This window comes from Pelophylax lessonae, assembly GCF_965119305.1.
Source record: "Pelophylax lessonae genome assembly, chromosome: 11".
NCBI lineage: Eukaryota > Metazoa > Chordata > Amphibia > Anura > Ranidae > Pelophylax > Pelophylax lessonae.
Genome location: NC_138778.1, coordinates 34,712,166 through 34,739,866, shown reverse-complemented (window position 1 = coordinate 34,739,866; position 27,701 = coordinate 34,712,166). Strand labels below are relative to the sequence as shown.

At 39.7% G+C, this 27,701-nt stretch overlaps 1 protein-coding gene across 1 annotated transcript in view; it reads right to left on the bottom strand.

Moving 5' to 3' along the window:
- The window catches only part of BPIFB6 (BPI fold containing family B member 6), a gene marked incomplete at its 5' end in the record, with an annotated part of 34,988 nt that extends 13,160 nt beyond the window's left edge, over positions 1-21,828 (bottom strand). The window contains 9 exons of the mRNA XM_082272501.1: positions 2,656-2,709; positions 3,699-3,875; positions 6,460-6,551; positions 12,467-12,527; positions 13,726-13,789; positions 18,619-18,765; positions 18,847-18,951; positions 19,383-19,497; positions 21,723-21,828. Of these exons, the coding sequence (XP_082128627.1) occupies positions 2,656-2,709; positions 3,699-3,875; positions 6,460-6,551; positions 12,467-12,527; positions 13,726-13,789; positions 18,619-18,765; positions 18,847-18,951; positions 19,383-19,497; positions 21,723-21,828 (921 nt within the window). The remainder of the gene's footprint in view (positions 1-2,655; positions 2,710-3,698; positions 3,876-6,459; positions 6,552-12,466; positions 12,528-13,725; positions 13,790-18,618; positions 18,766-18,846; positions 18,952-19,382; positions 19,498-21,722) is intronic.
- Positions 21,829-27,701: the final 5,873 nt, after the last annotated feature.

The window sequence follows — 27,701 nt, the reverse complement described above, 5'->3', positions numbered from 1 at the left end:
ATGGCCTATTTAATGGTAGCAGGCACACTCATACTTTGCTGTCTTGACTTCTGAAGTTGTAATTTTTTGTCACAATTTTTTTGAAAATGAAGAAATTGAATAACTTTTTTTTTTTAGTTACATACTTTCATCGGTGCAGTACAGTGTCATCATATAACTGATGTGGCAGTGATTAGGAACACTGACTGGTGACAGTATGTTAAAATAATTAAATAAATAAATATATTTTTTTAAACATTTTTTTTTTATTTTTTTAACATACTTTCATCAGAGTAGTTCTGTGTCACCATAGTAGCACTATACTACTCTGGGGGGGGGGGGGGGGGGGATGATCAGAGATTTTTATTTTTACTGTTTGTTTTGAACAGTCATGAAAGCATTAACCATTCATGACAGCTGTGATCACTAGTGATCTGCGATTGGATACAGCTAATCACATGGTATAGGGTGCTGTTATTGGCCCAGGTATCATGTGATAACTATATAATACAAAATGCAGTGCTTCTGATTAAAATAAAAACATTATTCTGAAGTGCTGCATTCTGTTTTATATTGTGTTTTACCCCCACCAGTGTTTTGTGCTAGCTGCTGCTCTCATTTATCCACAGAAGCGCAGGTTTAGTGTGTTTATTTATCATGTGATAGCTGTGGGCCAATCACAGCATAGTCAACACAGCTGGCATGAATGAATTTGTTGACATTTGTTGTAAAATTGCTAATATTGTGATCATGTGATCCCCCAAGTACTGGGATCCGGTGGACATAGAGTTCATGGGGAGGGAGGAGCAGCGTGATTTTGCCTACACGTGCTGGCCTGCCACAGTATATGTACTAATAATGCTCTGCTCCAGTTATATATGAGAATCATTATCCTATTCCCCATTGGAGTAAATCTCACAAATTAGGAAAATTCCCTTGATAGACTATGTCATGTTGCTGTCTGACTGTACAAACTTGAAGGGACAGAGAGAGGAGCTATATGATAGCGATATACAAATACCTCAATGGTTATTCTTCTATAGGGAGGAAACTATTCTTTTTGAGGGAGCTTGGCCACTCAATGAAATTGAAGGAGAAGCCATCCAACCTTAAACTGCGTAGGGGGTTCTTTACTGTTGGAGCAGTAAGGAGGATGTGAAACCCCCTTCCCTAAAAAGTGGTGTCAGTGAGAAGTGTCAACAGTTTAAAAAAAACTCTTAGATGGACTGGTGTCTTTATTTAACCTTACCATCCATGAAACTTTAGATCTACCAAATCTGTGTAATATGAGGGTCGACCTAGGCAGGCCCTTGCACTGAAATCTTGTTGGTAGATCTATGTAATATGAGGGCCGACCTAGGCAGGCCCTTGCACTGAAATCTTGTTGGTAGATCTCACAGAGATTGTAAATTCAGACTGTAATATAGTGTATATGGTGATCCATAGATAGTTATTTCTTGGCCAGGTGTCTGCATTGAAAGATTTCTCCTTACCTCCTGTTCTGGGGACAGCTCAAAAATGTTGGATAACCCCTCACTTTCTTTATCGGTGGCAACTGTCAAATACAGGGGTGAATCCTACCAATGCGGACACAATTAGCAATATAAAAAGGGTCCAACCTTTCCCTGATCTTTCCAAAACTGAATCAAGAATAATTGTTTTGCTTATGCCGTAGTTATACTTTAGGTATATTTTTAGTGTATGTAAAAGCATGTTTTTTTTTAATTTTGGATAGAGTGTCAAAGTGTTAGACCCTCTGTTTTTTTTTTTTTTTTACTGCCAAGCATGTTCCAGCTGGGTAGACTACATGTGTTCTGGTGACCATTGTCACTGAGACAGACAATGATGGCAATTGAGTTGCCACAAGAATAACATTGTGACAAATGTCCTCTTGACAACTGTCTATGACTAGAATTACCCTCATTTGTTAGGATATTTGTTCTCTTTTCCTTTCGGATCTCCAAGATACTAAGTGAAATAAAATTACCCCACTGGGAAAAAGATAGACTACAAATAGCCCTAAAAGGGATTTATCCCTTCATTTTCTACAAATAGATGAATTAAACCTTGCGGAGGCCCCTAGGCAGTCAAAACCTTGGGACCCCCCTTACAGGTTTCTGGAGGTTTCTTGAGCATGCACTCTAATGGGATAACATTGAACTAAGTGGTGTGCACTTTGGATGCTAGATGGAGATGACCATCACTACTGTACATTAAATGCACATTGGTTGCACCCATTTTCTTTACAAACAAAGCTGAAAAAAGATGAGCTTTTAAGAGACAAACTGTAATGTGAACCTGATGTCTACGGTTTATGTTCATTAAATTGTTATTGGGTACATTACATTAATACGATATTTTCTCTAAAGAGTCTTTAATGTAAAGTTTTTGTTTCTTTGAGTTGATTCATTTTTATAAACAATTTAAAAAAGCTTTATTATATTTCTTTCACAATCAAATCAATATTATTTTGATTCTTTGCCCTGGGGTCCAACACTGTGCCCACAGGTCAGAGCCTACTCTGCCTATTTGGTAATCAGGCACTGTCCCTATGTGACAATGGGTCTATCACCGAAAATATTAATAATCACAATAATAATAATTATATTAATATTAATAACAATAATAATGTTGGGGGGGGGGATATATGCATACACATAGTCAAAGTACACTAACCTCAGGAATGATGTCCCTTAAAACAGAGGTAGAAATTGCCCCAGCATTTGTAATCTATGAAACAAGGAAGGATTCTTAGACTTTTTATCACATAAAATGCAATTTTTTTAAGTAGAATAAATAAGACAAATTTACAAGAACCATAATAGTGCATTATTAATGAATATATTGTCTATATTTCATATATATTTAAACTCCTGCATTTTTCTTAAAGGGAAAACAGAGATATAGTGGATGATGCCTGGGCTTGGACCCAACGTAAGTGCTTAGTGCAGTCCAGTGAGCTGCAATTTCATTCTAAGGTGAAGAAGAGTTTAGTGCAATATCAACCTTTTTTCAGTCTCAACAGCCTCTGAAACTATACAAAGTCTCAAAGCATCCCAGCCAACGGTGGGATCCCCTGTCACATCAGAGTCCTCACTCAACCCATTTCACAGCCGAGTCATCACTTACCCCTCCCCCCTTCACATCCGAGTCCCCTCTTCCTCCTCTTCACATCAAAGCTCCGCCCCAATCCACATAGTAGTTCTCACTCCCTCAACTTTCACAGCAGAATACTTGGTTTCCCTGAATTTTACATCAAAGTCCTTGATTCACCCTATCATATCATCATAGAGACCCCGTGTCCCTTCCTACCTTCACATTAGAGTCCTCACTCCCCAGCGCTTCATTTTAGAATCCTTACTCCCCCATACTACTACAAAAGGGTACTTACTTCCCCCCATTTCGCATCAGAGTCCCCAGACCCCCTCCCCCATCCTTTCACATCAGTCCCTCAACCCTCCCTCATCCTTTTTTATCAGAGTCCTCAGTTTCTTATCCCACCCCTCTTTGCACACCTTTTTTCAAATCAGAGTAAGCTATTTCAGTACAGGAGAGGAGGCTGTACACCTTTGCAAGGCTGAAGGTAAGCCTGGAATTTGGCTTTAGTTATTCTGATTTCCTTGTGTAGTTAATACAAAATCTGCATTGCCTCTGTATTTCAGTGACAAAAACCTAGTTTGTAAATTTACAATTAAGGATTTCTAACACATGTTTCTTACATCGTCTTCCTTTGCTTTGAAGTTAAATACTCCTTCTTGCTGAAGAAGAGTAAAAAAATATCCAAGAAAGCTGGCTTTCAAAACAAGTGTTGTGGTTTGTGGATTGGATGGTAGAACCAAGGTATCTTTGGTGCTCTCTGGAGGATCAACAACTTCCTCTCCTCTAAGCAGAGTAACCTTCATAAGGAAAAAAATAAGTTTAGTGTTTAAAAGAGAAGTATGGGAATCTTTTGTTTTTTCTAAAATCATACTTGCCTAGGTGGATTCAGCATCGGTCTGATGCTGCATCTGTCCCCCACCGGCTCTAAGACTGAGAACCGAGCGATCAAACACCAGCGACCGCTCGGTTCTCAGAGCTCCCTGAGCAGAGAACTGGTGAGGTGACTGTCAGTTTCTCAGGCTCTCAACGGCTTGCTGAGAGGCTGAGCTGGGTGCCGGTCCAGGCATTTGGGAGTATCCTGACCATATTGTCACAATCTTTCCCCAGCTTGGACCAGCTCAGTGTCGTCAGCCGACAGCGGGCTTCAGCCTGCTGTATGCTGAAAACAGGTCACAGGAGTGCAGAATGATCTGCACTCCTGTGATCCAAAGGATAAGTACAGCCAAATAAGCTTTGACTACACTTCTCCTTTAAAAAAAAGAAAACAGTTTTTGTGGTAAAGTTCTTGCTGTTCTATAGTGTTTCAATATCAAGAACAAAAGATTTCCACTGTGCCACATCCAAAAATTCTAAAAGAACAGAAGTTCCAAAACAGGCTGACTTTACCGGCACAACATGAGGCAGAGACAAAAAAAAAACGCTTGCTGACCACCCCATGCAAATATACTGCAGCAGGGCGGCTCGGCTGCACAAAATTACGTAGATCTATGTGATTTTGTGTACGCGGTCTCGGCAGCGCGCTTGCGCCGCTGAAGCCACGCTCCGGCTGTGTTTAGACACATCGATTGATTGCTGCCGGCCTCCAGCGATCGTCAGAGAAACTGACAGAAGACCCGCCTGCTTATGTAAACAAAGCAGGCGTGTCTCCTGTCACACAGGCACAGAGAGATTAGGCGTAACCCCGATCTCTCTGTGCCTGTCACAGACCCCCCCCCCCCACAGTGAGTAAGCACCAACAGGCATACATTAACCCCTTTGATCACCCCCAGTGTTAACCCCTTCCCTGCCAGTGTCATTTATACAGTAACAGTGCATATTACTTAGCACTGATTACTGTATTAATGTCACTGGTCCCCAAAAAGAATCAAAATGTCAGTTAGGGGTCCGATCTGCCCACCGCAATGTCACAGTCTTGCTAAAAAAACGCTGATCGCCGCCATTACTAATAAAAACCAAAAAAAATAAAAAGTCCAAAAATCTATCCAGTAGTTTGTAAACGCTATAACTTTTGCGCAAATCAATTAAAAAAAAATTGGGATTTTTTTTTTTACCAAAAAATATGTAGCAGAATACAAATTGGCCTGAACTGATAAAAAAAATGTACTTTTTAATTATTTTTATTGGGAATGTTTTATAGCAGAAAGTAAAAAAATATGGTGTTTTTTCAAAATTGTCGCTCTTTTTTTGTTTATAGCGCAAAATCTAAAATCTGTAGAGGTAATTGAAAACCACCAAAAGAAAGCTCTATTTGTGGGGGGAAAAATGGACATCAATTGTATTTGGGTACAGCCTTGCATGACCGTGCAATTTTTTGTTAAAATAACGCAGTGCCGAAAACCTTCCGGAGCTGAAGTGGTTAATTACAATCAATAAATTATAATCTTAATAAAAGTATAACCCGAAGGGGAACATCTAAAGTGAAACAATAAAACAACATTGGAATGGAAACCTAGTATACAAATAAATACTGGTGCCTCAAAATGTAATTCCAAATCCAGACTGTCAACGCATTTCGAGCAGACACATCTTCAGGACAAAGTTGGGTAGTGTATTTCACTGACTACAATGAAGAAAACATGTTATATATTATTCAAAACATTTCAGTATTATAGCATGAGAAATAGTTTTCTCTGTAATATGTGAGCAGCGTACATCAATTATGTAAATGTTTCTTATAAAATAATATGATGAATGTATACTAGGGGAGCCCCATTTCCATTCCAGTGTTGGGTATATTGTCTGCTTTATATGTTCCCCTTGTTGGGGTTATGCTTTTATTAAGATTATATTTTTTGGAACATCTCTTCTATTCTTCTACATCCCTGCTCCATTTGCAACACAGAACCATTCAAGAGTATCTAGTGAATGCTGGGAAATGTATTTTAAGCTGCCATACATGAAGCAAATTGCAGCTGGTTCCTGATTAAGCAGCCAAGATTTGCTCCGTTGGTGGCCCTGTTGGCACCCTCCAACAACCATTGATAACTCAATGTTAGTCACATCAGATACAGATACAGTTTGAATGCTTTGACAGCTACCAGGTTTTATATATATATATATATATATATATATATATATATATATATATATTTTTTTTTTTTTGTTCAGCATGTGGGCTGAATGAAATAAAATCAATGTGTGTATGGCCAGCTATAGAAATGCATTAAGTGAGCATCCTCGGTGCAAAAAGAGGTTCTCCTTTTTTCTAAAAAAAATAGGTATATGCGCCTAAATTGGAACTACAGTATACATCTGTAATACAAGGTTGTTTTTTTGCAGTATATGTTTGCTCTTGCATGGATATATGTAGCTATATCAGAGGTCCACATCAGCACACACTGTAGGTAATATAATGACAAGTTAAATATAGGCTAGGCTTACATGTAATTCCATCTCAGCATGCTCTCCAGTCACTTTAGGTACTGGAGCTAATACATAGTGGAGGCTTCCAATATTTTCAATGGGCAAACTAACTGGAGAGAAAAACAGTATTAGTTAATTATACATTTAATCATCACTACAAATAGTATACACCTCACAGACATGAGCCAAGTCCCCTGTAGGCGGAGCAGCCCCTTTAAGGTTATTCTTCCCACCTGAGCCTCCTGGCACCTGCCCATTGGCATAATGGGTTATACAAAATGGAGGAGGCTCCCTGAGATGGTTGTTAGAAAACCTTCCAAAGGTAGGAAACAGTGGACTGATTATTTTGCTACCTGGACTTTGCCAGCAGGAATGATGTAATCTGGTGCAAGCTCAGTATGAGCTCCCCTTAGGCGAGGAACACTAGGCATACTTTCAAATTGTGGAGGTCTAATTTTTGAGCATTCCTTGATGAATTTCAAGACACTGTTCTACCTTCTGCATGGGTACATGCATGAGTGAATGTTCTACCACCTTTTAAAAGGATCTTGGTGTGGATTCTAATCATTCTGTACTGATGGGGGACTACTTTTGGTTGTGAGCTTTTGCTTAAGAATGAGTGGAGACTGTAGTCAACAGTTAGAGAGGGTCAAAAAGAGGTGCTGGGTTCCAGGTTGCCTGCCAAGGATGGAAACCCTGGGGCTATATACCACAAGGATCACCCAGGTTGAGTAGTGGTCGACATTATACTACACTTGGTCTTGCCAAATTACACCCTCACTTTCTAACCAGGAAATAACTTTTTGAATGACATGGAAGGCTGAAAAGGAACCCCTTCAATCATCTTATTTTTTATTTATAATCTTTTTTCTTCTTTTATTGATAGAAAACATAACAACCTACAATACATAACAAAACTTCAACAAACAAACAAAAAGGACCTACAATTATATGATACATACATTACTCGGTCAAGTACAGATGAGCGAAAAAAACATAAAAGAGCTAAGGAATGACATAAAAAAAAAACAAAAAAAAAACCCACCCATGAGCTCAAGCATCCGAGGACTTATCGGAAACTGCCGAAGGTTCCGCTAGCCACTTATACCATACTTTATCATATTTCTTCGGACATCCCCTGTGAGTGTATGTATCTTTATATAGTATTAGGTTTTTATTTGCAAGCTGTTTCCATAAAGAAAGGGAGGGCGGGAAAGGTCGTTTCCATTGCATGGTAATAGATTATCTGGCATAGAAAAGAAGAAGGCCAATCAAAGTGCGCTCCATTCCAGTCGGTGACAAGGGTTCAACCATGCCCAATTTACAGGCCTCCATTGTAGGTCTAATGGAAAGAGACGTGACTAAATGAATTAAATCTAAAACCTCACTCCAGAAGTAGACTATTTTCGGACAAGACCAGAAAACATGGGAGAAATCTTTCATCTTCAATCATCTTTAATTGTTTAACTAGTTCATTCTTATTGACTTCTGAGTCTGAGCTCACAGTCCAGACTAACTCTAGGTATTTATTAGAAAGCAGTGGGTCTGCCAGGAATATCTTTACAGGTGATTCTGTAAACTAGTATGCGATACCTCACCTCATCTGTGACAGGTGAGCTGGGACATGCCATATCATCTTTTCTCACTGGGGTCTTGTCCAATAAAGACAAAGGAATATATAAAAGAAATTAGTGTGCAACCTGTTATAATAAGGAATAAAATTCAATTATGAATCCCCTAAATCCCCCTAAAAAACATTATAAGTGGTAAAAATCAATATAAACAAATCCAGTCCACAGTGGTAGAAGTGAAAGTCCAATTGTTCATGCTCTATTATGAACAGTGCTTCACAGACTGGTGCTTCAGCAAGGTGCCTTCCCCACATAAACACATGCCTCTTACCAGAAGGATTGGATCTCAAATTTTAGAGATCTAATTTGCTCCAACGGGTTTCAACCACCAGAGATATTCCACTCCTTAGCCACTTTAAAGGTGCTCCTCCTGTGTAAGATTACCGCTCCACTTGTTAGAATGTATCCTAAGTAACTACGGGATCCCTGAAGAATGCACCATTGTAAATTCTTTCCTTTTCAATCTGCAGCTGCTGTCATTGTAAAATTCAATGCAATAAGGCAATCTGGAGGCTTCCTGTACACTGTGGCTTTCTTCAGAAATCTGTAAATCCTCCTCAGTACTCCAGAATCATAGGCTATTCAACTGTATAAAGCTTCACACTTCTTGGTAGTGTCTGTTTGCCTGTTGCTTCCTTAACATCCTTATTGACCAGTTTGACAGGTCATCATTGTTATGTGTCAATAGGAATGCGTGGGAGGTGGAAGGGGGCAGGTAAGCTTGTAGTTAAAGGTGAAAAGATCTATTTGGTCCAGGCTTCAGTCTCATATAATGTAATTCAGAGGTGTGATGTTTCCAAAAAACGTTGACTTTAAAAAGTAATCGACTTTAAAAACCCAATCAACCTTAGCAGAGATTTAAAAACATCCAGAGTTGCCACTGCAGAGTTATGGTGCTGGTTACAATGAAACTTTTCCCTGTGCTGGGGTTATCCCCCTCCCTGCCAGCCGATATGACACACAACTGAAAAGGTAATAAAAGTTTTCTTCCTAAACTTTTCAGTTGTAAATTTTGCATTTCTGATGACTCCCCTGAACAGCTTCCAAGACAACCTAATTTGTTGACATTGTTCATATGTTTCCAATTCATGTGCCAAAAGGAACTCCATCCTCTCAATGTAAATGAAAGGGGGAGCATTGAACGTTCGCCAATGGTGCAGTATAACTGATCTCGCTGCTGTCAACCAATGTCTAAGAAGACATTTGAAAGAACCAGGTAAAATAGATAACAAAGTAAATTGTGGTGTCAGCAACAGTTGCCCCAGTAACATTAGAAAAAAAACGCAAAATCAAATCGCAAAAGTTGTAGATAGTTGGGCATTCCCACCAATTATGCAAGAGAGAGCCCTTGGCAGAATGACAATGCCAACATATATCCGAGGTGTCTGGATTTATCCGATGAAGTAACATTTGATACCGATACCACCGGGAGAGAAGTTTAAAATTTGTCTTGTGCACCTTAGTCGCCATTGACAGACTGTGGGTAAGGGTAAATGATTTTACCCTCTCCTCTCTTGTAATTTGTGTCTTCAAATCTAATGCCCATTTGACTGTGTATTCAAGAAAATTCCGGATGAAGTTTTGTAAGGAGGACCTTATATACCACTGAAAGGACGTGACCAGGTGTAGCGTCTTGCAAAAAAGACCTAAAAGTATCTAGTTCCTCAGTAAATAATTCTGTTGAAGAAAAATAGGAAAGAAATCATAGTAATTGCTGCTATTCCAATCAATACTTAATTGAGTGGTGCTGTATGGGTATCAGATTTGACAAAGGTGGAAGAGTTCCTTGGTAGAGAATTTGGGATACTCTGCGGTGCGACTCCTTATTCCAAAACAAAAAGCGTGTCCAAACCACAGCAGGGGGAAACTGTGGATTGCAGAACAAGGGAGTCATTGGACCCACTTTGGGAGAGAGTCCCAATCGTAATTGCAATCTATCCCAAACGCATGATTAGATTTAAGGAAGGGTAAAAATTAGGGTTGACCACCAAAAGATGAGTCTATCCAAGATAGTTCCTGAAGATCATAGGGAGCGATCAATTCTTCTATAAAAACCTATTGCTTGGTATGGGAGTGGTGAAACCAATTTACCAACCTAGTTAAGATTGCTGCAGCATGGTAATAATAAAGGTCCAGAGCACCTACCCCTCCTTTTGTTTTATGGAGAGATAGAGTTGTGCTATGCAATCTTGGTCTATTACCTCCCCAAATAAACCATGTAAATGCAGATTGTAGAGTAACAAAAAAGTAACAAAACAGTTACAATTTAACCATAAACTTATAGACTAAAGTCTGCCATGAGTGCAAAACAAGCATTTAACACCAGAAAAGCAACTTAGATGGTAAAGTCTCAATTTTTTTTAATAACAAATATGTTATACTTACCTGCTCTGTGCAGTGGTTTTGCACAGACAAGCCCAGATCCTCCTCTTCTCGGGTCCCTCTTGGGCTTCCTCCTGTCAAGTGCCCCCACAGCAAGCAGCTTGCTATAGGGGCACCCGAGCCGAGCTGCAGCTTTGTGTGTCCATTCAGACACGGAGCTGCTGTTCGGGCCTGCCCCCTTCTCTCCTGATTGGCTGACTTTGATTGACAGCCGCGGGAGCCAATCGTCTCAGCCAATCAGGAGGGAGAGTCTCGAATGGCCGAGGGACTTGTGGACATCTCTAGACAGAGATGGGGCTCAAGTATGTATTAGAGGGTGCTGTCTACAGACAGAAGGCTTTTTATCTAAATGCATAGAATGCATTAAGATAAAAAAACCTTCTGACTTTACAACTCCTTTAAGGGCCTTAACAGAAAACAACCAACCAGAAATTGGCTAGATAAGACTGAAAATTAGGCTGTGTTTACCTCTGACTTTTAGGAGGACACAAATCTAATCAGTTTTCTGTGCTCATTAAATTGGAACTAAATGTGCCTCTCCTTGCTCCCTCGCTGGTACCGATATCTTCTTCCAGTTTTTTTGAGGTTCATCTTTAATGGCTGGGAGAGAATGATGTAACTCATGCACGCGGGAGTAAAATTCATTCTAGCAGCAAGGAGTGCCAAATCAAAAAAAAAATGTTGCTTTTAGTTTTACTTTAACATTAAACAGCATTAAAATGCACAGAAACCTGCAAGGTGTTGCTGTAATCATTTTATTTGTGTGTATTGATGCTCAGTATCAGTGGGTTTATTTATATGTAGTGGTGCATTGGCTGGAGGCAAGGTCACGTTCTGTTGTGAGGGTATATAGGAGAATGTTCCACTGGGCATAGGGGCTTAATTTGGTTCATAGAAAAGATGGGAAGACCACACATCCTATGATGCGATTATTAGTTGAGGGAGGAGTCCACCTCTGATGGGACAGGGACCTACCCACATATATGGGAAACATTTTAGCCCAAGGTATGCATACAAAGGTATACAGCCTGAATCATTGTACAGCCCAAAATCAAAGTTGACATACTGCCTCCATCAATGTCATTCTAAGTTACCTCAGAGAGACTGTAGCTATTAGTAATGCCAATACCACAGTGAAGTTGAATGTCCATTGTTTGATTTATGTGATCACTAGTCGGTTTTAATGAGAATCACTGTTTAACAATCCTGTTCTAATCTCATGAATTGCACCTCAGAAAAACAATTTTTTTAGTCTGGTCTGGTCATCTAATGAAGATGAGTTCAAGAGTGCCTTCACAATGTATGCAAATATAGGAACGAAGTGTGAATAAATTTGAGTTATTAACATTGATGTAGAAGGAAGAGCAGACAGTTTGGGACAAGGGTAATAGAGGCCTGTGTCAGAACGTTTAGTTGGATTGGTAGTATGGTGTTTGCCTAGGTATGCTCTTCTCAGCAGTGGGGCCACTGTGGTATAGAGCTATTCCAGGAACAGGGCCTGGACCATGGAAGAAGAGAGGCCTTGCTAGTAATGGGTATCTCATTCCCATGCCTATGGGTTGGAGCAAGACAAACATGCTGTGCTGGAGAACTGGTGGAGGATAGTTAGTGTTCTGCACTTTTAGCGTCACATGATTCTGTAGTCTAGTGCCGGGACAGGTAGGAACAGAACAATGTCACTGTTCCTTTTTGTTTGAGGCCTAGTGGGGTGGCCTAGCTAAATAGGGTGTCAACTCACACAATTATTTCACTGTAGTGGGCTTGATGGCACTTTAAGCATAGTTCTAGATGCAGCCGGGGCAGTGGCATCTGTGCGGCGGCCCCTGCCTTCATGCACATCTATTTAAAGTGCTATGCACCCAGCAGTCAGGGCTCCCTTTTAATAAGGCTGCCATTTCTGTGGCTTTTGTGAGAATAATGGTCTTCTGTGTCAACCCAAATCCGTAAAACATATTGCCTTTAGCTTACATCTGAATCCAACTCCCATCTCACTGCTCACTATCATTACTTACCCTCTTGTATGCATAACCTTTTATTTACTTCAGTGAGTATGTAATCCACTGCTGGACAAGCCTGAAATATAAGAATAATCTATCACAAATGTATTTATGACCTTTCTTTTTATGATCTGTTTATTAAACTTGCCATGCTCAATTTTTCTGTTTGTATATCTATAAGCATCAGGCCAGTGTTTTATAAGGAAGGGACCCACCAAATCAGTGTAGCCCCTTTATAGTGAAAATATATAAGTATTTAGGGCTATCCATGCTCTCATTTAGTTGATCCCTTCATTCACACTAAACAGTGTCAATGAGGGAATCTGCATTGCCAGCTCTTGTATTCAGGCAGACATAGCACCAACGGCTGCCTGAATTTCAGAATGGTGACTGCATCTGAAAGGATGTAGTCATTGCAGGGCCAACAATTTTTCATCTAGCTCAGTTGAATTTAAAATTGACTTTTGTTGAGCTGGGAGGTTCTGACAGGTCCACCCATGTCTTGAAATTAAACTGATTCAGTAGGAATTGGACAAAATTTGATCTACGTATTGGCTTAAATGTGTATATCCAATAGCAAGGATCAACGTGCTAGCTATATAATTTTTACTACTAACTGATAAAAGGTATTTCTGGTTGAACTTTTAGTTTACATTGACTGAAGACATTGCAGGTGCATCATTGTAAAAGGTTTACACATTTTTACAGTTGTCTCTATTTAGAAAGCAGCCACAGCCATGTGTAGCAGAGTAGAGTAGCAAAGTCTGTCCGCTGTCAGCATGCTGTAGAGAAGGATCCTTGCTCTCTGTGTGGAAGCAGTGGTCCCTACACTTATTGCTGATTCAATGCTAGAGCCGTCCAATCATCAGGGAACATGAGTTTTGCTGATTGCAAACCTATAGGCCTGACTCGGCAGGGGGCATGTTGACCTTACACATTCATTGTGTGCATCATTGAGGCTCATCAATAAGAAGAGGCAATGAGGAAGGGGGACCTTGTAGCATCATGTGACTGGCATAAGGACATCTGTAAAAAAATGTCTTCAGCGTGGTGGTGCAGAAAAAGACTGAGTACTGAGAGGGTGTTGGAGCAAGGAGCCTGGAGTTTGGCTCCAACTGCATTTGTATATTATTAAATATAAGTCCTGACTTGATTTAATGATTTTTTGAAAATACTGTAGTCTCAAATTCATGTTATTGAAAACAATAATACATTCTAATAGTAAACAGCTGTATACAATATATAAGGCATACATTAATATTCAGACCACTTACTGTTGTAGGCAAAATAGTTTTGAGGTTTTTATCTAAGAAATTATTCATCACATTTGGCAAAATTCTGTAAAACAGAAACAAGCAGAGTTAATATTATAATTTTACGAAAAGAATGCTTTGTTCAGCCATTAAAAACACTTTTCCTGGTCAAGATGATTCCAGGGGAAAGCTTCCAGAGGTAAAAAAAAAATATGTAACCCCCCCCAGCTAATACTGGGTCTAAAGCTGGATTTGTCTAGGGCAGGGGTGTCAAACCCAATTTCATCGAGGGCCGCACCAGCATTATGGTTGCCCTCAAAGGGCCGGCTGTAGCTGTAAGACTAGATGTCCAGAGCACCCCACCCCCCCTCACTATCAGAAGTGAAAAGTCCCCCACCTTCCCTTACATCACAGTGTACCCTCTTTACCTTGTGCTTCTTCCTGGAAGAAGCTGGGAAAAAGAAAATGCAGGGTCTGGAGGAAGAGCAGGGGAGGGGCTGGAGTTTGCTGAGACCAGGGGAGGCAGAGATGAGGTGGTGCTGCAGCTAAACAGAGAGGTACAGAATCTGTATGAGGAGTTCTGTCCTCCTCTCTGCTGCCGACTGCTGAGACAAGGTAGGGACAGAGATGAGGGGGTAGCTGCAGGAGAGGTGCGAGGGCCACATGAAATGGCCTGGAGGGCCACATTCGGCCCGCGGGCCTTGTGTTTGACACCCGTGGTCTAGGGGATGAGTTAAAATATAACATTATTTAGCCAAGGATCCCACAGTTTTCCTCCTCCAGCAAAACTGGTCCCACAAAGCTGCTCTTCTTGCTGGTCTCTGACCAGTTTTTTTACTATCCCCTCTGCTAACAGCATCACATACAATGTAGGGTCAATGGCCCCCACAAAATGCATTTTTAGTAATTTTATTACTTCTTCAAGTTCAGATGTAAAATTTGGGATTTTTCTTTAAAATTAACAATGGTTGGCTACCAGTCTGGCTGGACTTCTGTAGCGATCGTACCTCAGATCAGTTGTTTTTTTCCTTTTACATTACTGCTTTGCAGCCACATCACATTATGTATTATGCAGTAAATCTTAATCCCAATATAGGTACATTATCGGTTCCTATGAGCTGCAGTGTTGGCACTGCTGTACAATGACACCGACACAGTGCCTTTTGAGTATTTTCCATGACTCATCAAAAAATGTATATTGAGTGGGAAAGGGATAGATCTTCTCTTGAGATTTCACTGCCTTCTGTGCCCCCATTAGAAAAATCTCCCACCACTTAAAGTGACACTAAATGACATCCTTGTTCTGAAAAATAATCCATATACGTCCATTACGTAATGGCACTGTAATCTGTTTTTCATGAAATTCTTTCTCCCTGTGTTTTTGTGCCTTCTTGTAATGTCCTTCCTGAGCTCCTGAACCTCACCTTCTCCCACTCACTTCCTGCTGTTTGGAATAAGCAGTGCGTGTCAATTGATGGAATGTGCACTGTGAAATGTACACTACAAATTCCATAGTCCAGTGGTTCTCAAATCCGGTCCTCGGGACCCACTAACAGGCCAGATTTTAAGTATTACCTTGGGGGATGCAGACTAGAATACTGCAATCACTGAGAAGCAAATGAGATCACCTGTGATGTAATTTAGTTATCTTGCAAACCTGGCCTGTTGGTGGGTCCCGAGGACCGGATTTGAGAACCACTGCCATAGTCTATAGTAAATAATCCCAAATTAATCTCAGGAGTGAGCAAGAGTGATTAGTGATTGACCGATTATCGACAAAGTCGATATATCGAGGGCCGATCTGCACTTTCCCCGATATGTCGGAATTGGCCACGAAGGTGACTGATATTGCCGATATTTCGGGAAAGTGCTTGTACCGGAGTGATGCCTGCAGCTAGATGCATTACCCCGGTACCGGTGTCCATAGCCAACAGTTGGTTGTCTTGTAATGACAACCGATGCAGCTGAGAAGCCACTCTGCTGTCATTACAAGGATCGGGAGGGGACGTCCCCCCCTCCCGCCACCGTCCACGGCTCGCCCTAGTCTCCCATCCCACTGGGAGACCCGGGCAACCAGCCTGCATGGCCGCCGAAGACCCGATCAAAGCCGCATTCTCCTAGTCCTCCTGAGTATGGAGATACCACATGTAATGGAACCTGACCCACAATGTGCTTGTGTGCTTCCGTCAGAATACCGCTTCCTCCAGTCTTGAACATAGATATCAGATAATATGGCCAAAAATATACAAGTCTAGCCGATAATAGTTTGTATAAGATCTGGAACATTTATTGAACAAACTCACACACAATATATACTACACACAGGAGGACAAACCCCCTCTTGATCAGATTACCATAACAACATTATAAGTTTACCATCCAACCTGACAGAACTGGAGAGGATCTGCAAGGAGGAATGGCAGAGGATCCCCAAATCCAGGTGTGAAAGACTTGTTGCATCTTTCCCAAAAAGACTCCTGGCTGTATTAGATCAAAAGGGGGCTTCTACTAAATACTGAGCAAAGGGTCTGAATACTTAGGACCATGTGATATTTCAGTTTTTCTTTTTTAATAAATCTGCAACAATGTCAACAATTCTGTGTTTTTCTGTCAGTATGGGGTGCTATGTGTACAATTATGAGGAAGAAGAATGAACTTAAATGATTTTAGCAAATGGCTGCAATATAACAAAGAGTGAAAAATGTAAGGGGGTCTGAATACTTTCCGTACCCACTGTATAATATATATATATATATATATATATATATTTATATTTATATGTATGTATGTATAATATATACAGTTGGTTTGGGCTGCTCATTCACAAGAATTATATATATATATATATATATATATATATATATATATATATATATATATATATATGTATATATATATATATATATATATATGTATATATATATATATATATATATATATATATATATATATACATATATTTACATAAAAAGTACAGTAAAACTGCAGGAAAGGGCACTGGGGGGCAATGTAATGTGATTTTATTTTATTTTGAATGGTATCAGTGTGTTTTACATTTGAATTTGCCGCCGGTTCCACCCCCCGGCGGACGTCACGTCGCCGGAGACGGAAGCCGGGGCACGGAGACGATCGGGAGGAAGATCCACCGCCGCACACCGCCGGGATACATCGCTGGATCCCGGAGAAAGGGTAAGTAAAACCTCTTCCAGGATCCAGCGATCTTTCTAGCGCTACCCCGAGTGTGGCTCGGGTTTACCGCTTTTGGCTCTGAAATGTGACCCCGAGTCACGCTCTGGAATACCGCTAGGAAGGTTAATGTGGCACGGATGAGCAGTGATGTGGCACGGATGAGCACTGATGTGGCATGGAGGAGACATGGATGAGCACTGATGTGGCACAAATGAGCACTGATGTGGCATGGATGAGCACTAATGTGGCACGGATGACCACTGATGTGGCATGTATATGGCATAAGGAGCACTGATGTTACATCAATGTGGCACGGATGATCACTGATGTGAAATTGATGTGGCACAGATGAGCACTGATGTGGCATGGATGTGGCATGGATGAGCACTGAAGTAGCATGGATGAGCACTGATGTGGCATAGATGAGCACTGATGTGGCATGGATGAGCACTGATGTGGCATGGATGTGGCACAGATGAGTACTGATGCGGCACAGATGAGCACTGATGTGGCATGGATGATGCATAGATTAGCAATGATGTGGCATGGATGGGCACAGATGAGGCATGGTTGGGCATAGATGTGGCTTGGATGTGGCAAGGATGGGCATAACTGAGGCATGGGTGAGGCACAGGTGGGCATGAATGAGGCACAGATGGGCATGAATGAGGCATGGATGAGGCACAGATGACCATGAATGAGGCACAGATGAGGCACAGATGGGCATGAATGAGGCACAGATGGGCATAAAAGTGGCACGTATAAGACACAGATGGGCATGAATGAGGCACAGATGGACATGGATGAGGCACAGATGGGAAAGAATGAGGCACAGATGAGGCACATATAGGCATAAATGAGGCACAGATGAGGCACAGGTGAGCACTGCCACTGTCTCCCTCCTCTCCTCGCATGATGCAACCAATCGATGTGTACAGCGTGGGAGGAGAGGAGAGAGCTGAACCGGACATGCACCAGTTTGTTGACAAATGATTGCTCTGTCATTCGACGGATCGATCACATGGTAAAGGCCCACGGTCAATGCCCTTTACCCCGATCTGTGATGCGGAAAACCCAACAATCAGGGACACTTCCCTGTGCGTGCCCCAGTAGGTGCGCAGGAAGCGTGATTCTAGGAGAATGTCCCTGTACGCCCTCCCAGAATAACCTGACCGAACTGTAGCCATCATTTATAGCCCGGTTGGCAAGTGGTTAAGTTGAACATACACTAGTGGAATCATGCTTCAAATGTTTTGTCCTTCTCTCTCAGCGGGGAACGATCGCGGGTGTCAGGCGGCAATCAGAGCCGCCTGACCCATGCATCGGCTTCCCCTGGGCCGATTTGGGGGCGGGAACACGCTACCGGCAGCTCAAGCTCTCCCCCTAGCTTCCCGCGCGCGACCAATGTAGATCTACAGCGGTTTGCGCAAGAGAGCCACCCTGCCGCAGTGAAAAGGCGGAGGGTGGTCGGGAAGTGGTTAAAAACCTTATTCTGTTAACATTTTGGGAATATAATTGAACATAGAGGCTCACATATTTCTTTATTTGTAGCTTCTATACAGACTGTACCCGTAGTGCTCGCCTCTTCTCTAACTGAATATACTTCCTATAATGCTCAATTAGCACATGTGATACACCCACTGGCTGTTTGTGAAAACTGAGCAACATATTGATGCCCTCAAAGCCATGGTCCCACCCCTATGCAGTAAAATTACCTCTACTTACCCTTTTGGTAGATTGGCTTTGACATTAAGTATTTCCACTTTGCACTCTGTAACTCGTAATGTTGGGCACGTTACATTTTCCTTCTTTAGGGTTGAATTTGTAAAAATATTTATTTCCAATTTCAGCTCTGTCCTTCCACCCAGAAAACTGTTAAGCAATAGTAAATGGTCACGGTTTTAAAATTTTTGAAATATACACAGACAATCTTGCGATCCAGTCACATCTCACCTTTTCCCCCCAATGTCTATTTTGTTTGTCACAAACATATGGATGCCAAGATCAGGAAGAAAGTCAAGTTCAATGTTGGAGAAGTCTATTTTTTCTACTTTAATGCTGTTGATTTAAAAGACAAACATGAACAAATATAGGAAGTTGTTGCAGAGGTGTTGAGTTATTTTGTGCGAGTTTGAAAATGAGCAGAATTGTCAAATGCACACAAATAAACCCCAAATATGTTAACATTTGCAGAAACATGCCCCCACAGTACATTATTATATAATGATTACAGAAGTTTCTATACTGTATAGTTAGCCACCACTGACTTGGGCTTGGTTGTTGAGTCATTGCTGAAGGATTACACAGCAGGAAGCAAGCTCAGGTAGAACCATCGGTTGGTTGGCAGGTGACACAAAACCCAACTCTCAAAGTCTTGGCACATTTCTAGAACCTGCATATAATCTTTTTTTCAGCATGTTACGTGTTAGGACAGTATGTGTGTGTTTGTGAGGGGTGAAAAAATAGCAAATAGCAATGATCCAACTTACTTGGTAATTCCCTTGACTGGACTTTTACCCTTTTTGCCAAGAGCTTTCTTGGTTGCTGGAGATTCTGACATTTTCTTGATCAAGAAGTCCTTATTTGAAAGTACTCCTGTCACAACTGCAAAAGTAGACATTTTCCATTAATATTTTTTGCTTGTTTAATAGTTTTGTTGAGTTTTCCAAAACACATATATTCACAGGAAATATTACTAGTCTCTCATATTTACTAAGTGGTCAGTAATGTATTGTCACAGGCAAAAGATAACAAAGGATGGTAAATTGACTATATAAATTATGCAATATTTAATTTCTAGAGCAGATTTACACTCAAGATTAAGTCAGTGCTATATTTCAAGCGCAGAAAAACACAAACAAACAATAGAAATATATAAAATTATTTTATCTGCAAGCTTTTAGTAGACCATAGTTTGCAATAGTCTGGCTTTAACTTCACAGAATTATTTATTTATTTGTTTTTTTAGGTTTAAGGGCCAGGTTAATTAACAAGAAATTGTGGAACCTCTTAATAAATGGAAATCCAATCACTAAACTCATGTATTATTTATTTGGGGTTACATCACTAAACACATTAGTCATGTTTATTAGTGTATTTCCCATTGCCTGCAGGCAGCTGCTTCTGGTAATAATCTTCCATGTAGTTCATTCTTCAGGACTGCCGAATACTGCCTGCTACTGAGAAAAGTTGCACTTTTCGCTGGCACCCCTTTTACCCTTTCTGCCATTTGTATGTTTTTCTCCCACAACGCAAATAGTTCTATGAATGGGCAGTGAAGATCTTGTAAATGTATCTTCTCCTCTTCCATTTATAGAATGTGATGCATTGTTGGAGAATACTAGTACAAGCTCTCTAAATGGCAAAGAAGGCAAAAGGGGATGGGCAAGCGGAACAACTTTTCTCAGTAACAGCAGCTAATGTTAATTCTCACAACACTGGAAGGCAGTCACTCAAAGAAGTATCCAGCAGCTGTGAATAAGGCACTGGATGAAAGACTCTTACCAAAAGCAGTCACCTGCAGAAAATGGGATACACACTTTTACACACAGCTGCAGGATCCGATGTTCAACCATGAACAAAGATCATCACCGTATCTCAATAAATTCATAAAATTTTTCAGGGGTTTTAACTTGCATCAGAGCATTGTTTACAGCAGGCATTTGTACAATGTTTGTAAAGCTTTCAAGAAACTTTAAGCAGTTTTACTTAAGCCTCTAAAGACAAACTTCCAATATGGGGATGTTAAAGTGTATCTCTAGGCAAAATCTAGACAACACCTTTTTTTTCCAGTTTTAGATGGAGTTGCGAGGTATTGGAAAATCTATCAGGTTTTTATTGCTGTCTGTGCCCCTGTTAGGAAGATTCACCCTATTTGTCTTGTCTACTGTGATCACAGAAAATAATCAGAAATAATACATTTGGGATTGTCACCTGAAAAGGACATTGGGATAACCTTCCAGTGGGGATACTAGTTATGCTGACCCTGGTAACAGCAAGGGTTTTCCTTTTTTTTTTGAGGGATTTGCTCTTACTTCCTGTTTTGGTTAAGGGACAGGAAGTGCCGGGAAATGCTTCTAATGGGACACAGAGAGCAAAAAATATGAAAGGGGCTATAACCCTCACTTATGTTATCCAAAATTAAAAATGAAAGTTTTAAGAGGCCCTGGAAATGCAAAGCAACTTAAAGAGTAGACATATACATGATCACCAAACACAAATTGAGAGTTCAACATGCCTTTAATTGTTTGTAATACCATCACATAAAAATAGCCAATGTGTTATGGAGGCAACTAAACTCCCCTCTCAAACTCTGAAAACTCTTTTTGGATTGGAATTATAACAATCTAATCAGCACTAGTTAAAAAATCACAATGAGCACGTCCATTCAAGTCTGTGTATAGCTTCCCCATACTGGGGCTAAGTAGTTCTTTGCTAAGAAGTTGCTTTGCAAAAGCTTCCTCCACAGTGTGCTCCTAAACAAGATGAAACCTGTGGAACAAGCCTCAATAAACTTGGGGTTTATGAGGAAATTGGGGATGTAATTTGTTTTTCAGGTTAGCATAATGTCCTGCCCTTATCTAAAACCAGGGGCTTGGTAATGCCTCCAGTGTGCAAAATCCTGTTTTGTTAATGGTCCTTATAGACCACTTTGACGAACACTGCTAAAATGCTATGACCTCATAAAAGCAATAAAGCAATAAAAGCATAAAAAAACAAAAGCAAACATTTTTTTTTTCTCTAAATGGTACCATCTAGCATTCACAAGCACCTACTATACCTAAAATATACAAGAGCATGAACAGTGACATAATTCTTGCACTCCTTACTGTTTTCCAGAGCACAGCCATCAAGTTGTAGGTAGACCCCGGAGTCAAAGGGGTGACAAGATGCCAGAAATGCCAAGAAAGCCACTAGGTGGTAAAGCTGCACCATGTTTCAGTCTTCACGCACGAAGGACAGGCAGTAGGAATCAAGAAGAAGATAAAAGTATTTCAGATCTACTTCATCTGTAAAGGAACCTCAAATTAACTTTGAGATATCATTTTACACTGCATGTTCCCATCACAATGAAATGATTTGTTTAAAGGAGAACTAGCATCCTAATGAATTGCTTCCACAAATTCAAATTTAAAGGTTTATTATAAAATGTCATCCATGTTTTGTTGATCCAAATGGAGTAAATAATAGTTAAAATGTTTTTAATTAGAAATGTGCACTGATATATACAACTTTGGATTAAGGGGTAAGGCAATGTAATGATTAGATGAATATCCTTGAAAAATACATTATTTCTTAGTGTACTATGTATTTACAAAGTAATATTATAATCTGTATCGATATAGTATGTGTGATTTGTGTGACAAATGGTTGTAAATTCACAGCTGGTATTAAATAGGTAATCTCTTACTTATACTTTTAACTTGTGCTTGTTATTATGTACAGTAGAGGATATGTACTGAAATAAGTGCTCTTTGTCCAGCCCACTGGAAGTTCCAATTTCACCCCAACTCCCTTTGACCTGCCCTCTTAGTTAGCTATTATATATGAGAATCCTTAGGTGAAGTTATCCTTTGTTGACCCAATTAGTTACCCAGTGTTGTAGTGTGAGCGGCTGTTGTGTTGCATTGTATGAATAAAGGAACAGGTTTGGGACTTTGAATGAGGTGGAGACCAGAGCGCTAGGAGACATGGGTAATAAAAACATTTTATTATTGTAACCAACATATGACAAAGTACAACATATAAAATAGCAATTCATGTATAGACAGCATATTACAAACATTTGGGTCAGTCTGATGCATGTGCAGGTACACAAAATATGCATAAAGGGTATGCGGACTATGGCACTTCGTATTGGCCACACAGTCCAAAGTTGCTACATTGTTGCCGTACTGTAAACGGTCTGCAGGGTATAACATGGCCAAAAATGTCCCAAATGTTTGTAATATGCTGTCTATACATGAATTGCTATTTTATATATTGTACTTTGCCAATTGTTGGTTACAGTAATAAAATGTTTTTATTACCCATGTCTCCTAGCGCTCTGGTCTCCACCTCATTCAAAGTCCCAAACCTCTTCCTTTATTCATGTAACCAGGGATGGGGGGCACAATATTCGGTGCTCCATTTAAAGTCCCAACTTTTTGTCCTTTTTCTTGTGTTGCATTGTATGCCTAATTTGCTGTTGAGTCCACAGAAACAAGACTATGACTGCAACAAAAAATTAAAACGTTCTTGTTGCAGTTGTAAAAGTTTGTGGCGTTATATTTTCTTAAGAAAGGTTAATTTAACAAAAGAAAATGCAGATTAGGTTAAACAGCTTCTATGCTGGATTTATTTTATATAATTTTACTTTTTGGCTTTTGCTCTCATTTGCACATTTTAAAGTAGATCTAAAGCCAAAATATTTTTATATAATACCTGTTATTTTTTTCTGTTATATGGTTCCCACTGCAGAGATTTTCCTTCATTTCCTGCCATGTAGACATACCAGGAAGTTATGAAGAACAAGTCCACAGAGAGTAAATTACTCAAAAAAATTTGAAAAATTTTGTTATTTTTTCAAAATTGTTGCTATTTTTTTGTTTACTGCGCAAAAAATAAAAATCACACAGGTGATCAAATACCACCAAAAGAAAGCTCTGTTTGTGGGGAAAAAAGGACGTCAATTTCTTTTGGGTACAGTGTCGCATGACCGCGCAATTGTCCGTTAAAGTCACGCAGTGCCGAATCGCAAAATAGGGCCTGTTTATTGAGCAGCCAAATCCTCCGGGGCTAAAGTGGTTAAACATCTCAATGCAAAAATATATACATATATGAAATTCACAATATATCACACACATCTGTGTGACATGAAAGTGAAACCATGCAAAAAAAAAAAAAAAAAAATGGGGCACCAAACAAATCAATAAAAATGCCTAACAGAAAATTATATTATGCCTAAGATACAGTGCTCATAAAAGGCCAGCAACAACAAAATAAACCAAAAAACAAAGTCTTCCAACTCCAAAACAGGACAGTTCACTCTTCCTGTCATGAAAATAGTGCATCCCAGGAGGAGGATGATTCAACCAGATATAGATACACCCTGTGTAAAATGTGAGTACAGAAATTCCCACTCCCCAGACGATGTTGATCCTCCCTGCCTTACGGCAATAGGATCTAGTAGGCTTTAATGGTCTCCTTATCCAAGGGACAGGATCATCAGCTAACTCCCCTTCTCGACCATGGCTGTAGGTTTCAGAAAAACTGAGATCGATGGGGTAAAAGAGCGGAGTGTGGACTCCCAATAGCGTAAAAATGTTTGATGTATTTTATTCAAACTCATAAAAGAATAGAGGCAGAATGCTAGAATTAGCAAAAAAGGATCTCATGTGAGACTCCTGGCATATCCTGGTGGAAACCGTACAAGCTGGACCAACCAAGTACCAGTGTGCGTTTCACCTACAGGAAGTTGCGTTGCAACGTGCATTCCAACTTGACGCGTTTCGCCATCAGGCATGACATCTTCAGAAGCTTCACAACAGGCATAATATAAATTTATGTTGCCACTATTATTGATTTGTTTGATGCACTATTTTTTATTTTTATTATTGCATGTTTACACTTTCATGTCACACAGATATTGTGGTTTTCCTATATGTATATATTTTTGCAATGAGATGTTTAATTTAGCAAGTGCTGTTATCCACATAGAATTATTTACTCTCTGTTCTTTATTGTTTCACCAGTAGGTTTGCAACAGCAGCTGCTCTTTAATAAATAATATTATTATTTTTGTAGTTAGGTTGGCGCGAGTGGGTTTAAATTATACCAGGAAGTTAGATTAACTACGTATATCCATATTAAGACAAATGCCCCCTTAGTTTTAAATAGAACAGATGCCCCATTGGAGGATTCTAGTGTTGTTCTGGTGGCAAATAGAGATAGCAATAAAAAAAACTGACAGGGGATCTAACCCCCCCAGAATTTGTATTTAGATATACTTTAAAGAGGAACTTCACCCCCCATCCGCGTTTATTTTTTGTAGTCCCTGCTTACTTTATGATTGCTAGTGCACAATTCAGATACTCACTCACCCAACCACCCAGCAGATCCAGCTTTGTCCTGTGAAGAGCCATTCCTCCGTTGCCACCGCTCAGGTTCTGCACTGCCATTTTCTCCTGTGACATCATCAGGAGGCTGCCATCTCTTTTTAATTCAGGACCCCTCCTGATGACATGCTGCTAGACCCACACACTCCTCCCACGATGAATGGAATGCCATGCAGTGCTCTCGGTGCCTCCTGGTATATGCACGTTACATATCCTAGGAGGTACCAGGAGCACCGCACGTCATTCACCTAGGTGAGAACAGAAGATGGGGGCAGGCCAAAACCTGAACAATGAAAAAAAAAGTAAGCAAACAAAAAAAAGAGAAATAAATTATGTAGCAGAGTGGGGAAGAAAGAAAGTTCATTTTTTGGGTCAAGAACCACTTTAAGTAATGGACAGACACTATTTTCATGCATAATGTTCATAAATTGTTCAATGCATACAAACCACAATATGAAGCATAAGTTACTAAAATAAAAAATACTTCAGCCATCCAAAGTCCAAAGAGCACACTGATAAAAATTGTTGTCAGACTTATGCATCAAGCTTGCATTTTTATTTATTTAACATTTTAATAAAAATTCTACTGATAAGAACAAAAGTTACAGTTTAACCACTTAACCCCCCGGAAGGTTTTACCCCCTTAATGACCAGGTCATTTTTTGCGATTCGGCACTGTGTTGCATTTACTGACAATTGGGCGGTCGTGCGACGCTGTACCCAAATACAATTGATGTCATTTTTTTTCCCCACAAATAGAGCTTTCTTTTAGTGGTATTCGATCACCTCTGCAGTTTTTTGTTTTTTGCGCTATAAGCAAAAAAAAAAAGTGTCAATTTTGAAAAAACACCAATATTTTTTTACTATTTTCTGATATAAAACTTTACGAATAGAACATTTTTAAAAAAATCTAATTTTTTATCAGTTTAGGCAAATTTGTATTCTGCTACATATTTTTGGTAAAAAAAATCCCAAAAAGTGTATAATAATTGTTTTGCGCAAAAGTTATAGCGTTTACAAACTACGGCATAGACTTTTGGACTTTTTATTTTTTTTATTAGTAATGGCGGAGATCAGCGATTTTTATCAGGAATGCAACAAATAAATTTAGTTTATTATTCAGAGACCGAGGGCAATAAATATTTTCTATAACTTATATTTATTCAGTCTTATCTAAGTGTCAGTTATGATGTTAAATGATGCTGTAGGTATTTTATCAGCAAAGTAAAAGAAAAAAGAATTTGCAGATTATGCAAAAAAAATAAAATAAAATAAACAATTGGGTAAAACTGCTTTACCGTAATATTATAACCTAAAACCAAACCTATCTAGTAGACAGGAGATATAAATGAGGTCATAGTTTACATTTGATTTAAATGAATGATTGAACACACACTGCTCTGTTTGTTTTACTGATGTATAATCCCATCTGGTAGACTAAAATATTTTAAAATTCCATCTAAGTTAGATTGAGGATAAGAATAAGAGTACTGTCCTTACATAAGTTCCATTGACAGACTTTGTACATATTACCTTGTTAAGGATTTCTGAAGATTTACGGGCGATAAGGGATAATCATATCCTTCCTCTTACATAACAAGACCACAAAGTACACTAAAGATCACTTTGGGTAACTGACTATATTTTGGGCGCCAGGCCAGAGTTTCCAACCTGTTGGGCCACACTGGTTCATGAGCTCTACCTACTACTAACCCCACCTTCTAGTGAGGGTTTGTATTGAGTCTCAAGGTCAAGGAGACGAATTTGCTGATATACAAACTACTTATCTTTTGAATCAGGCATATTTTAGCTCTGTTTAGAATCACTTCCAGCTTGAATTGTGCAGCAATCTGAAATTTTCAGTTTAAATATATTATATATGTGCAGGCTTACTGTATTTTCTGGCGTATAAGACTATTTTTGAACCTCAAAAAAATCACCCAAAAATGGTGGGTCGTCTTATACGCCGAGTATAATATCTCCAAGGTAACCTAAGTATAAGTATTACCGGTAGATGAAAATTAGGGGGGTCGTCTTATACGCCCAGTTGTCTTATACGCCGGAAAATACGGTACATAAAATAGGTTTAAATAATTCCCTTTATTTACTCTAACTTACTTGCGGGTGGGATGTTTCAGATTGTGTCAAGGATCAGAGGTCCCGACCCTTTACATATGTTCTGGACCTGTCCTCAAATAAAGGAGTATTGGACGAACATCTTTGCTTTTTTTTAACAACACACTTAATCTGCCTGTGCCTCATACCCCGGAAGTTGGACTGTTGGGTATCCTCAATGACTTTTTTCATCGGACACATGCTAGAACCTTAATTCGTGTGTTATTATACTATGCTAGGAAATTAAATCTGTTGAGATGGAAAAATGCTGAGCCACCTAGGGTACAAAATTTTTAAAGTATGGTGATTGGAGATATACCCCCCCCCCCCCACACTGTAAAGCGCTGCGCAAACTGTTGGCGCTATATAAATCCTGTATAATAATATACCACTTTATAAGTTTATATATAAGGGTAGGGCTTGCCCTAAAAAGTCCTCTTAGATCTGGCAGTCCTGGTTGGATATTCCGGATTCCTTTTGGATAGACACTCCATTATCTCAATGCATGAGAAATAGGATTTGGTTGAAACGAATGTCCTCTTGACAATGCCATCTGAAAGGTATCTTCTCGTATCCCCCTGGTGGGGATAAAGGGTG